The sequence below is a fragment of the Ovis canadensis genome, chromosome 15 (genome assembly GCF_042477335.2).
Source record: "Ovis canadensis isolate MfBH-ARS-UI-01 breed Bighorn chromosome 15, ARS-UI_OviCan_v2, whole genome shotgun sequence".
NCBI lineage: Eukaryota > Metazoa > Chordata > Mammalia > Artiodactyla > Bovidae > Ovis > Ovis canadensis.
In genome coordinates this window covers 48,683,892-48,698,437 of record NC_091259.1, presented here as the reverse complement: position 1 = coordinate 48,698,437, position 14,546 = coordinate 48,683,892, and the positions used below count along the sequence as shown (strand labels likewise).

At 36.5% G+C, this 14,546-nt stretch overlaps 1 protein-coding gene across 6 annotated transcripts in view; it reads left to right on the top strand.

Annotated features, from left to right (window-relative positions):
* The window catches only part of USP47 (ubiquitin specific peptidase 47), a 102,370-nt gene that overhangs the window by 65,982 nt on the left and 21,842 nt on the right, over positions 1 to 14,546 (top strand). For all 6 annotated transcript variants that reach the window (XM_069554374.1, XM_069554373.1, XM_069554376.1 and 3 more), the window contains 8 exons: positions 674 to 769; positions 851 to 1,003; positions 3,470 to 3,637; positions 5,369 to 5,500; positions 5,935 to 6,011; positions 6,823 to 6,878; positions 9,284 to 9,396; positions 10,329 to 10,433. In XM_069554374.1, the coding sequence (XP_069410475.1) occupies positions 674 to 769; positions 851 to 1,003; positions 3,470 to 3,637; positions 5,369 to 5,500; positions 5,935 to 6,011; positions 6,823 to 6,878; positions 9,284 to 9,396; positions 10,329 to 10,433 (900 nt within the window). The remainder of the gene's footprint in view (positions 1 to 673; positions 770 to 850; positions 1,004 to 3,469; positions 3,638 to 5,368; positions 5,501 to 5,934; positions 6,012 to 6,822; positions 6,879 to 9,283; positions 9,397 to 10,328; positions 10,434 to 14,546) is intronic.

The window sequence follows — 14,546 nt, the reverse complement described above, 5'->3', positions numbered from 1 at the left end:
TTATTCATACAGTTTTCTTGCTTCTGTGTTAAAGCTGTATGGAGAAAAAAAGAACCGCATGGTTCCGCTAGGTGAACAGTCCAGGAGCTCTCATACATTTTCAAGTGGAACAGTATCTGACAAGCAGTGAGATGGCTGCACAATGGTTTTCAGTCTTGCTAATTAGTACAGTGGCGAATTACTAACTGACCCTAAATAAAGTGATGAAAGAAAATTATTAGATTTTTAAGTGTACAGATAGTGTACACTTCAGAGCACTGTGTTTTTAACTGTGCAGTTTTAAATAGTCTCCTTTTACAAGAAGAATGCAGTGAGGTATGCAACTGCTTTTTTAAGTGTGGAATTACTTTTTAATCTAAAGACTGAGGATCTGTTAGATTATTTAGCCAAAAACCACAATGTAAAGTCTATGGAAATTAAACAGAGATGACTGATGTGCAAGACCAGGAAACGTAGCACTCATACAGAATGAAATAAAGTAATTTTTGCTGTTTTATAATGATAAAATCATTTGTTGTTGATACTTTTTTCCCTTTTTTGCATTTGAATTCCTAATTTTCTAGCCATTCTGTTTATGAGTATTTTGGTAATTACAATGTTTTTATATTCAGGACTTTATCATTAACATTATAATATTTCACAATAATTATACAACAATTTGTTTTCTAACTAGGAAGAAGCATTGCATGCATTTATTCAACCAGAAATCCTGGATGGCCCAAATCAATATTTTTGTGAACGTTGTAAGAAGAAGTGTGATGCACGAAAGGTAGATGCCATGTAGAAATTAATACTTAATTATCTGAGATAATATTCAGTATTCAGTAGATTCTCCCCACTTTTTTTTTAGGGTCTTCGGTTTTTGCATTTCCCTTATCTTCTGACCTTACAGTTGAAAAGGTTTGACTTTGACTATACAACCATGCACAGGATTAAATTGAATGATCGGATGACATTTCCTGAGGAGCTAGATATGAGTACATTTATTGATGTTGAGGATGAGGTAAATACTTAAAAATTATACTTCACTTTTGATCAGAGTAATGTGATATTCTTTGAAAAGACAAGGATATTAAACTCTGGAATTATTTATTTGAGTGATAATCTTATGTTTCATAACTTTCTCTCTTTTTAAAAAGCATGTTTGTGTGTTTGACTGTGCTAGGTCTTAGTTGCAGCATGTGGGATCTTTGATCTTAGTTACAGCCTGAGGGATCTCTAGTTCCATGACCAGGGATCGAACCCAGTCCCCCTGCAGGAGGAGCTTGAAATCTTAGCCACTGGACCACCAGTCTCTTATATTTCATAACTTGCTTAGTTATTGAAACATAGCAGTCTAGAGATGGGCTGCATTTGTGTTTCTGGTACATGATAAACAGAGAACAAATACAGTGTATTGAATGAACAAGCAAAACGGGTAATGTGGCCTTAAATTTCTTGTTTTGTCTTAGTGACTTTTTCAAGCATTATGTTTTCTGGGTGGTTCTCATTTAAGGTTTTGCTGTGGTTGTTTAGTCAGTAAGTCATGTCTGACTCTTTGTGACCCCATGGACTGCAGCCTACCAGGCCCCTCTGTCCATGAGATTTTCCTGGCAAGAATACTAGAGTGGGCTGCCATTTCTTCTCCTGGGGATCTTCCCGACCCAGGGATTGAACCCATGTCTCCTGCATTGGCAGGCAGATTCTTTACCACTGAGCCACCAGGGAAGCCACTTAAGTTTACCAGCTCATAAATTGGCTAGGTTATAAACCTAGATAATAAAGATATTTTAAATTAGTGTTTTAAATGAAAACTTTTAAGATAAAGAATTCAAAATTAAATATAGTTTGAGAATGATACTTTGAGAGCTACAGATAATGCTAATTGATTTCTTCTACTCATTGACCTCCCCAAATTCTCTGGTTCCTCTGTCCTTATCCAGTAAAGGATTCATAATATCCCACTCTGTTTGGAAACTCCTCTGATTTAGTTATTAGGAATATGTACAGCCATTTAACACAGTTACAGAGTGATCAATCTTTCTTATTCTCAAAACTGCCATAAAGCATTTTTTTCTGATTGGAATTCATCACAGTAGTTTAAAAATGCCTTTTCCCAGAGGCTCAAAAATAATTTCAAACATTCTCAAGTTTTATTTATGCTCTTAAGTACTAAGAGTCAAATTATTTTCTGAGCTTCACTTTCCCTGTCTGTAAAGTAAGAATGATAATTGATTTTTACAGCTTTTCTAAGAAGAGATTGCGTTAGATAAGAGTATGGTACTATAGATAGTACTCATTGAATGGTACCTGTGTCCAGGTAATATTTTGAAAGGTTTAATTTGAAATAATATCTCAAACACTTGAGCTTAAGCTAGGAAATCTATCCATAGTATACCATACTTTCAAAGGAGATTTCCTACTTGGAGATCAGTATTAGATTGGTCTTCTTATATTCCTAATGTAGTTCTTGTAAAAGGAAGTCTTTTCCAAGAGAAGAAAACTGAGACAGAAGGTTTGACAGGAACTTTGAGGAAGTTATAGGTCCATTTCTTGGGAGAAGAGTAGGTGTTCTGGCTTAGTTAAAAGAGGTTTTGGGAATGATCTCTTTGAACTTCATGTAGAATTCTAAAGTTGGTTTTCATTTCCATTTTTCCTTGAACCAGACTTTCTTGAAGAATGAAGACTATATGTTAGATGTAATCCTTACAACAAAATTCTTGGCAAAAAGTTGGTACTTACTACATATCGCTTGGTTAATTCAAGAACTTCTGTGCAGCACCTTAAACATATCAAGGGCCTACATTTTAGAATGTAGAGTTTAAGAGAAGAGTTTTCAAACTATGTATTTAAAATATTTAAGGAGAAGGGAGGAAGGAGTTGTTTTGAGGATTTCTAGGAAGAATTCTTTAAGTTAAATTTGTCTGAAAGATTTAAAAATCATAAAAGCATGGAAAAGTATTATTTACTGTTGTTGCATTTCTACCTCATATAACTGGCGTATAAAATTCTTGAGAGAGACAGTATATTGTTTTTCTTTCTAATTGTCTGTAATACCTAGTATAGCAATAAACTCAATTGAACTTTTTGTTCAAGAAAGGAGATGGTATTCTTTTGGGATTTGAGAACAACAGAAGCTCACTTTTGAGCTTAGGTTTTCTGCTTTTATGGATTTTGATGAAAGAGATGGTAGTTTTATACTGTTACTTTGCAACTGTAAGCATAAATGAGGTTTAGTAGAATTCTGAATCAATAATTTGTTAATAGAGGATATTAATAAGGAGGTTAACAGAAATGGTTTTAAAATACACTTTTTTGTTTAAGGTCTCACTTTTTTAAGAGAAAATAAATTTGCTTAAAGTAGAATAAGTTTTTTTTATTAGCAGTAGTGTCTTAAATTTTGCAAAAAAAGTTCACAGCATTTAAATTAAAAGGTTTATATTTTCCCTTTATTTGCCTTATAATTGTAAGATAATTATGTTTTATTAAGAAATCTCCTCAGACTGAAAGTTGCACTGACAGTGGAGCAGAAAATGAAGGCAGTTGTCACAGTGATCAAATGAGCAATGATTTCTCCAATGATGACGGTGTTGATGAAGGAATCTGCCTTGAAAACAATAGCGGAACTGAAAAGATTCCAAAACCTGGACTTGAGAAGGTATTTTATAATTTGTGGATTTTAGTTGAAAGACAGAATAAAGTAATTGCTGAGCTGCTATTATAATTCTCTTTAAAAATTTTAATTGTTACTGTTTTAGGCATATATGATCAAAATTAAACTTTAGGAAAGACTGCTTACAGGTGGGAGCATTGACTTCTGAGACACTGAACTGTAACTGGCCTTTGAAGTACAGCAAGGCTCTAAATCTTACATCAGAGTTTTCTCATATAGCGAATTTAAAGCATTAGGCTAGATTTGTTAATTTAAAAGATTCTGGCTGTAGCATCCTTTTTGAAACAATAAGAGAATTAATCTTTTTTAAATAGGGAACCCCTCAATTTCCCTCCCCTGCCCTATGACGGCCCTTAAGGGACTTCAAAAAATGATATAATTCCATGGATTATAATTTTAAAACTACAAGACTGAATAATATCTAGGATAGAATTTTTTTTGTTACTGGGTCAGTGGTTTTTAAGATTTTTCAAACTATTTCACATTTGTGTGATTTGTTTTTTTGAGGGTAGAATTACAGATCAAACATCTTGAACGTGGTGTGAATAATGGATTGCCAGTGTGACGACTGACCGTGAATTCAAGTCTCACCCAGTCATATTAAATACAGCCTCTTTTAAGGCAGTATTTAAGAACGGAGTTTCACTTGCATAAATCTGTTTTTAGACCAAGACCATCATGCTCATCACCATTACCACTACTCTTTACCTTTTAAAATTATCTGTTTCTTTCAGGGCGGATAGATGAGTGTGAATTGCTGTGATTAATAATGTAGCAGATACATCATAACTTGGTATAAAGATCATTGCTTTCAAGCAAGAGTTGGAAAACTATGGCTCAAGAGCTAAATCCACCCCATGCCTGGTTTTTCTACATAGACAATTATGTCTTATCTTTTTTTTTCCCCTGCTTTGTCTTGTTCCACTGCGTAGGATTTCCCATACCGTGTTGAATGGGAATGGTGAGAGAAGACACTCTTGCCTTATTATTCCCAGTCTCAGGAGGAAAGTATTCAGTCTCTCATCATTAAGTGTGATATTGGTTCTTTCATAGGTTTTATGGGCCTTTTGTAGATGTTCTTTATCAATATGAGGATGTTCCTCTCTTCCTAGTTTGTTGAGAGTCCTTATCATGGATGGGTTTGGATTTTGCCAAATGCTGTTCTGGGTTCAATTGATTATGATCATATAACTTGTCTTCTTTAGCCTGGTTTACATTGGTTGATTTTCTGATGTTGAACCAGCTTCGCATACCTGAGAGACATCAAATCAATAGATTAGTGTATTACAGATACTATATAAATACATTAGAAGATGTTCAAAATCATCTTATTTGAATTTTTAAAAATGTTAGTTGAAATGTATTGATTTTGATGTGCATATCAGAATAGTCTCGTGTTAAGCATCTGCTTTTAAAAGATCTGCTTCAGACTATTTTCCTCTTTTTAGATAAATATATAAATTTATATCTCAGTTATGCATTGTTCTAAAGGTTATAGCATAATTAAAATGTGAAGGAATATGTTGAATGAAACTTGTGGTATATAAAATTATGTGGTGAATTACCATTTTAATGATCTTGGAGAAAAGTTGATTTGCCGTAAATACATAGGACAACTAACATACTACCTCACTGTGTTTTAGTAGAGAATAAGAAATATACAAATTACGGTTTTGTGTTTCTCCTGTCCTCTGAGCTATTTTTTTTTTTCCTTAGAATTCCTTGATCTATGAGCTCTTCTCCGTTATGGTTCATTCAGGGAGTGCTGCTGGTGGCCATTATTATGCTTGCATAAAGTCTTTCAGTGATGAGCAGTGGTACAGCTTCAATGATCAACATGTCAGCAGGGTAAGGAGGAATTTTTTAAGATTATTATTCTGAAAGACAAGAGTAGGGATGTTTCTCATCAGTAGAAGGGTTTGTTAAAAATGGGAGACAGTCTGTCCAGTGAAACATTTTAAGACACATACCTAATCAGTCTTTTGTTTTTGTTTTAAATGAATTTCCTTTGGTTATTGTTGTTATCTCCTTGTTTTGTTTTATTTTGAACTTGTTGAGTGTTGTAGAGATAGATTCCCAGTTTTCTTCTTGGCTTAAGCCTTCATGTGGGCTGCCTGTTTAAGAGGACTAGAAATGACTGGCCATTAGTAGCCACTGATTTGATTACATTTTGAGAAATGGTAGCTGTGTGGTCTGTTTAACTCTGAGGTTAAAACTTGAGTTCATATTGACATAAAGGTGTTAGATCGTTCGAAAAAAGTAAGTACTGTAACGATTTTTAGATAACACAAGAGGACATTAAGAAAACACATGGTGGATCTTCAGGAAGCAGAGGATATTACTCCAGTGCTTTTGCAAGGTAAATAACTTCCTGGTTTTACTGTTCATAAATTAGAATTACAAGCTTTTCAACATTTATGCATTAAAAAGATTTAACCCAGGGGTCAACAAGCTGTAACCTATGGGCCAGATTCAGCTTGCCTGCAGTTTTTGAAAATAGTTTTATTGAAACACCACCGTGCTCATTGGTTTAAATACTGTATGTTCATCTTTTCCCACCACAACAGCAGAGTTGCCCACAAAGCCTGTGGCTTTTACCATCTGGCCCTTTTCCATAAAAAATTTGCTGACTACTGGCTTAACTGTAGCAAGTCATCCAAGAACAAAGGTTTTTTGAAGATTTTACTGTGTTACCAAGAGAAGACAGAGGATTTTCTCATAAATGTGTCAAAGTTGTCTTTTTTCTGCTGCTGCTGCTGCTAAGTCGCTTCAGTCGTGTCCGACTCTGTGCGACCCGAGACGGCAGCCCACCAGGCTCCCCCATCCCTGGGATTCTCCAGGCAAGAACACTGGAGTGGGTTGCCATTTCCTTTTCCAATACTTGAAAGTGAAAAGTGAAAGTGAAGTCGCTCAGTTGTGTCTGACTCTTATCGACCCCATGGACTGAAGCCCACCAGGCTCCCCTGTCCATGGGACCTTCCAGACAAGAGTACTGGAGTGGGGTGCCATTGTCTCTCCTAGAATGTTTAAATCTGAACCTGTTCAAGAATACATTATTTTTAATTGTTTGAAACAAAAAACTTCTATTTAAAGTCAAAATTTGATGCTAAGGAATGGAATCTTTACAGTCAACTTTTTGTCCCCATTAATCATTTTTATGTTTTTACTAGCTCCACAAATGCTTATATGCTGATATATAGACTGAAGGACCCAGCAAGAAATGCAAGTATGTTGACATATAGTTACTTGATTTTTGTCTGTGTTTTAAACAAGGTGTTTTTTTTTTTTTTTGGCAAGCTTTATAAATCCAGATAACTACTTTTAAATGATAGGACTATTAAATTTTTTATGTGTAGAGAATTAATTATAAAGATAGTTTTGAGGTAATACTAACTGGTAAAAGTATTTGGGAAAAAGTTGAACTTTTCTTTGTAACACACTAAGATACAAAACTTAACTTACTCTGCATTATGTACATTGGATATTTATTTCCAATAAGATTGTATTCTGTGTAGTTTGGTGCAGTGATGACAGTCCCTGATCTGTATAGCCGTCATAACTCACAATTTGCATGTCCCAGAGGAAATTATTTATTTAATTTTTCTGAGTCTTACTTTCCACATATGTGAAATGGGGATGTTACAGGTTTTTTTTTTAGTATTTTATAGCATTGTTATAGAAAATTGAGATAAAATTTTAAGCATTTAGTTTCATACTAGAGTTAAATCTTTGCTTATTTGCTTAAAAAGCAAGTAAAATTTTAAGAGTCAAGTATGCATCCTTTATTATATTTTAATTTTATTAAGAATCCTAAAAATAATGCTGTATACAAAGCATGTGGATTTGCCTTCCTTTTTTTCCTTTTATAATTGCTACTTTAAAAAATTACAGTTCCTATGTTTTCTTGCTAACTCTGATCTTGACAAACAGTATTTGCAGGTGTATGATGTGTGTATGTGTACATAGAGATATATAGACAGGTGATAATGTCCGCTCATATTTTCACAATGAATCATTGTCTTTGATTTAAACATATTTCCTTTGTTTAGAAATTGCCATACTGTAAGTAAGTCTTTTAAGCAGTCTAATTCATGTTTTTGTTTACATTTTCATAAACCCTCATGAGATTGTGAATTCAGTTGTTGCAAGGCCTAGGACTTATTTATCTTTTCACCAATGATATGATTCAGGGACTGTATAGGGGCTGTTCAGTAATTTACAATGTAATTATAGGAAAGAGAAAAAAGAAATTACAATGAGAACTCATTTCAGAATAGAGATTTCAGAGTAGAAGTGTTCATTCTCACTTTACACATAAATAACCTGTACCCAAAGAGTGACTTGTCCAAGGTCATAACTGGAGGTAGGACCAGGATTATAGTTCATGTCTCTTCTGTGGCACTCAGTATCCCATATGTTTTCAGTAGTGCAATAATTCAGCTTTCTTTTGTCTGCTCTCCCCAACTCTAGTTTTGTGATAAAGCACCAGGGGGCACTGTATGTATAATGCAGAATATTTTTAAAATTAGAGCTCATTTCTAAAAACAGTGGACTTTTACTTTCCAAAGAGGAGTGATTATTTTTTTAATATAAATTGTTCTCCCTTTTTAATCCCCAGCAATCATTGGCTTTATTAAACAGTGTCATAATCTCATACTGTCACTTCTAACAATTAGAGTTACATTTGAAGTTCTTTGATTAGAAGGCAGCTGGGAACTTCCCTGATGACACAGTGGATAGAAATCTACCTGCCACAGCAGGGGACATGGGTTCGCTCCCTGGTCTGGGAAGATTCCACATGTCATGGAGCAACTAAGCTTGATTGCCACAACTGTTGAGCCTACACTCACATATTGCAACTACTGAGCCTGCGCACGTGCTGCCACTACTGAAGCCCGTGCACCGAGAGCCTGTGTTTAGCAACAGGAGAAGCCACCACAATGACAAGGCCATGCACCACGAGAAAGAGTAGCCCCTGTTTGCCGCAACTAGAGAAAGCCCACACAAAAAACAAAGACCCAGTGCAGCCAAAAATAAATAAGTAAATTAAAAAAAAAAAAGGGTGCCTCCCTTATTAAAAGAGGCAGCTAAAAGACTACTTTGAGAACAAAGGAAAGATGATCATATTAGTGAATAATAATAAAATAAATACCATTTGTAGTAATAGAGTATCAACAGTATTTATTACATTTCATTATATCCCAGGTAATAACTCTGTGGTAGGTGCTATTAATAAGCTGAGAAAAACCAAGGTTTGGAGAAGTAAACCTGTCCAAGGTTGCACAATTTCGTGATAGCACTATTTGAAATCAAAAGTGCTTTTATTTTCAAGTTTAAGGGAGGCTTTTTCACTCCGAAAATCTTAATTTACCTGCTAGAGTTGTCAGGAGCCAAGAGATATATAGGTAAAGATTCGGCTCTTTTGAGACCTAACCCTGTGTTATTATTAACTACCTCTTCACCCTTGTCTGGAAGAAGTTTGTGTTCCACGTTGAAAGATTGATGTAATTGAAGTAAATTTTAATAACAGCTGTAGTAGAAGTATATTCTCTGGAAATATAATAGAATAAAATTGTATAAAGGAAGCTCAGTCTCAGTGGCACTGTTTTACCCTGTTTTTACTATTGATAGAATTTCTAGAAGTAGATGAGTATCCAGAACATATTAAAAACTTGGTGCAGAGAGAGAGAGAATTGGAAGAACAAGAAAAGAGGCAACGAGAAATTGAGCGCAATACATGCAAGGTTGGATTTCCTAATTTACTTTTAATTAAACTTTGCTTAACTGCATTTCTCAAAACTTACTCATTGAGTTGTATAATCATTAAGCAATGTAACCAACTATATTACTGAGGTAAAGTGATTTTATTTTATGCATAAAAAAATAGTAACGTAGTGATAATAGTGCTGGTAAGGTTACAATGAGATGAACTTTGTAACATTCTTCTACAAGAATAAATTTATAAACTTTCTGTCTAGTATTTGTGTTACATTTATCAAGAGCCTTAAAGCAAATTTATATTCTTTCATATGATTCTCTTAAAAATATTATCTAATGAAATAATTACAGTAAAAATTTGACTACCACAGCATTCTCCACAGTATTTTCCAAATTAGGGAAATATTGGAAACAACTTGAATATATATCAGTAGGAGAGTGATTTCATAAATTGTGATACATGCTTATAAAGAAACATATAGTTGTTAAAATGAGTGATTTTGAATTTTTGATAACAGGACAGTATCAGTTATTAAGTGAGATAAATAGACCCGAGGGAGCTGCTGCTAAGTCACTTCGGTCGTGTCCAACTCTGTTCGACCCCATAGATGGCAGCCCACCAGGCTCTGCCGTCCCTTGCATTCTCCAGGCAAGAACACTGGAGTGGGTTGCCATTTCCTTCTCCAGTGCATGAAAGTGAAAAGTGAAAGTGAAGTCGCCCAGTCGTGCCTGACTCTTAGCGACCCCATGGACTGTAGCCTACCAGGCTCCTCCGTCCATGGGATTTTCCAGGCAAGAGTACTGGAGTGGGTTGCCATTGCCTTCTCTGAGACCCGAGGGAGAGTGATCTCAATTATATTTTTTAAGAATTATAATAATTTGATTTAAATACTGTCTACAAAAGAAGTAATTTGATTTATGACTTATTGAGTTAATGATGATACTTTACATTTTCTAGATAAAATTATTCTGTTTGCATCCTGTGAAACAAGTGATGATGGAAAATAAATTGGAGGTTCATAAAGATAAGACACTAAGGGAAGCAGTAGAAATGGCTTATAAGGTACGTTTAGTTTTACTGTTGGCATTTAATTATTGACATCTTAGGTAATGGTACTAACATTTTCCCAAGTTTTTATTATAGTCAGTAGCAGTATAAGCACTTGCAGTAGCTTTTTTTTTTTCCCTTGCAGTAGCACATTAAATCCTATCAATGTATCTCTTAAGGAGTGTAGTTTATACCTCTTCTTTGAAATGTGGTTCATTGCTTTTGAGAACTTTCTCACTCTGAAAGCCAGTTAAGCTTTCTAGAACTCAGAAATAGAATTAGAAACAAAGATATTTATTTATTCTTTTTTTTAAATTCTTTATATTAAGATTGTTTTTGTTTTTTATTGCTAAGTCGCTTCAGTCATGTCCTACTCTTTGTGACCCTGTGGACTGTAGCCTGCCAGGCTTCTCTGTCCATGGGATTCTCCAGGAAAGAATACTCGAGTGAGTTGCCATGCCCTCCTCCAGGGAATCTTCCCAATGCAGTGATGGAACTTGTGTCTCTTATGTCTCCTGCATTGGCAGGCAAGTTCTTTACCAGTAGCACCACTGTAGCAGATACTTATTGAATGACTACCGTATGAGGCATAAGAGAACTAGATATGAACAAGATAGCATGAGGTGTTAGAGGTACCAAAGTGAGCAAGATAGGCTCACTGCCTTCATGAAGTTTATAATCCCCCTTGGGGGAAAATGGACAAAATGGACACCACAATATTTAAATATTTAAAGATAATTTGCAAATATCTTATTGTTTAGGTGCTATGAAGTAATTCAGAAGTATATTAAGGTTATTTAATCTGAAACTTAAACCATGAGAAGGAGACAGCTGTGCAAGAAACTGGAGAAAGAGCATGTGTAAAAACTAAGGTGAAGAAGTGCGTGATCAAGAAGCTGAAAAAGGAGGCATTGTTTTTAGAACGTCTTAAATGAGAATCAGTTCAGTTCAGTTCAGTTGCTCAGTCGTGTCCGACTCTTTGCGACCCCATGAATCGCAGCACGCCAGGCCTCCCTGTCCATCACCAACTTCCAGAGTTCACTCAAATTCATGTCCATCGAGTCAGTGATGCCATCCAGCCATCTCATCCTCTGTCGTTCCCTTCTCCTCCTGCCCCCAATCCCTCCCAGCATCAGGGTCTTTTCCAATGAGTCAACTCTTCACATGAGGTGGCCAAAGTATTGGAGTTTCAGCCTTAGCATCAGTCCTTCCAAAGAACACCCAGGACTGATCTCCTTTAGAATGAACTGGTTGGATCTCCTTGCAGTCCAAGGGACTCTCAAGAGTCTTCTCCAACACCACAGTTCAAAAGCATCAATTCTTCAGCGCTCAGCCTTCTTCTTAGTCCAACTCTCACATCCATACATGACCACAGGAAAAACCATAGCCTTGACTAGATGGACCTTAGTCGGCAAAGTAATGTCTCTGCTTTTGAATATACTATCTAGGTTGGTCACAACTTTCCTTCCAAGGAGTAAGCGTCTTTTAATTTCATGGCTGCAATCACCATCTGCAGTGATTTTGGAGCCCAAGAAATAAAGTCTGACACTGTTTCCACTGTTTCCCCATCTATTTCCCATGAAGTGATGGGACTGGATGCCATGATCTTCATTTTCTGAATGTTGAGCTTTAGGCCAACTTTTTCACTGTCCTCTTTCACTTTCATCAAGAGGCTTTTTAGTTCCTCTTCACTTTCTGCCATAAGGGTGGTGTCATCTGCATATCTGAGGTTATTGATATTTCTCCCAGCAATCTTGATTCCAGCTTGTGCTTCATCCAGCCCAGCATTTCTCATGATGTACTCTGCATATAAGTTAAATAAGCAGGGTGACAATATACAGCCTTGACATACTCTGCCGGGGTCCAGCCCCAGTGGATACAGGGAATTCAAAGGTGGGGACGGCGTCGGCGTCTTTGGAAAAATACATATTTAATTACAGATATAGAGAGAGATTAGAAACGGATAGTGTAGTAGGAGATAGTGTAGTGGAGAAAAGGAGGCTGAATCCAGATGGGAATTCAGCCAGAGAAATGGGAGCAAGAAAGAAACGACATGGGGGAATCAGTCTTTCCGGAAACTGATCCCATTTCTTTACTTTTGGGTTTGCTTATATACCTTTTGTTACACATAGGGATGAATACAGAGTCACACGGGGGTCAGCAGTCCTGACTTTTATCAAAATCAGGTGCTTCACATAAATGTATTAAAAAAAGGTCTTAGGGATATTACATCATCTTCTGGCCATGAGTGAGACCTGCTGACATTTTATGATCCTTTCTTTCTGATAACCAAAAAACTTATTTTTTCCAAGGGTGTTTTTTCTTAAACCAGGCACCACCCTCCAAATAAAGTTGCATTCCTATAGGGTGAGGGTGTAGTGAGTTAGAATCAAGAAAGGAATCTCACCCAAGGTTAACATGATTAATCTTAAAGGTTAATACTTATTTCTCCTGTGTGTTATATTCATTATAAGGACAGGGAACATGGAGATTTAGCAGCAAACATCAGCCCAACAAATAAAAATTCTTTCACCAGTGCTCCACTTAAGATCTATTTAGTCTTAAGATAGTGATAAAGTTACATTTTTACATAGCAAGGACACAGCGATTTATAACAAGGTACAGTAATCTATTACAAAAGAGAAAATTCATTAACTCAAAAAGTCTAGTATTCCTAACCTTAAAAACTACTATATTTCCTTTTCTGTATTCCAAATACATTGATTAATATATTCCCAGGTGCCTAAGGATATGGAGGCCTGGTGGCAATAATTGACTCAACAAGAAGAAAAAGCCCTATGCTAATTAAGACTCTCAAAATACTCCAAAACTCTGTGCTGTTTATGGTTAAGAGGTAGTAAACAATCATGTGCAGCAGTAGTGGCAGCAGTATGGATAATCCTGTCCTGCAAACTAGTCTGTCAGCAGAGAGGTTTTGACCTGAGACATCCTTGTCCCACCCAGAGCAGGGAATTAGCAGCAATTATTGACACAACAAATGAAAAACCCTTCACCAATATAATTCCTAACCAACCCACTATATTAATAATTTCTAAGTCCCAAAAAGAATTTGCCTTTAGTAAGTCTAAAACATATCATGCCTCTCAGATTGTGAGGCTGTAAACAATCACATGTGGCTGGACGAACCTATACAGGTGGGCTAGATAACCTTCAGAGGAGTTCTTAAGCTGAAACACTCCTGTCAGGCCCAGGAATTTTTATTGCCTTGGAGCTGCACGTTTACTCCTTCTCCGAGAGAAACGGTTATGGGGGAGAGCCCCTCGTAAAGTCAGAGGTGTAGGTGAGAGCATAAAACAGATTCTGGTTTTGGGTTTAGATGCTCGGGAACAGGGGGTTTCCTGAGGCTTGATCAGGCTTTGCGTATGCCAAGCCTCCTTCCTCATGACCTTTGCCATGGGCGGAATTCCTCACGCTGGCCCCCGGACCAGTCTGTTGTTCCATGTCCAGTTGTAACTGTTGCTTCCTGACCTGCATATAGGTTTCTCAAGAGGCAGGTCAGGTGGTCTGGTATTCCCATCTCTTTCAGAATTTTCCACAGTTTATTGTGATCCACACAGTCAAAGGCTTTGGCAGAGTCAGCAAAGCAGAAATAGATGTTTTTCTGGAACTCTCTTGATTTTTCGATGATCCAGCGGATGTTGGCAATTTGGTCTCTGGTTTCTCTACTTTTTCTAAATCCAGCTTGAACATCTGAAAGTTACGGTTCACATATTGTTGAAGCCTGGCTTGGAGAATTTTGAGCATTACTTTACTAGCGTGTGAGATGAGTGCAATTGTGTGGTAGTTTGAGCATTCTTTGGCATTGCCTTTCTTTGGGATTGGAATGAGAATAGAGTGGCATAAAATGAAATTAAATGATTTTCTCAGGATAGAAATTTTATTTTATTCTAAGAATGCTGCTACTGCTAAGTTGCTTCAGTCTTCTCCGACTCTGTGCAACCCCATAGATGGCAGCCCACCAGGCTCCCCCGTCTCTGGGACTCTCCAGGCAAGAACACTGGAGTGGGTTACCATTTCCTTCTCCAATGCATGAAAGCGAAAAGTGAAAGTGAAGTTGCTCAGTCGTGTCTGACTCCTAGCGACCCCATGGACTGCAGCCTACCGGGC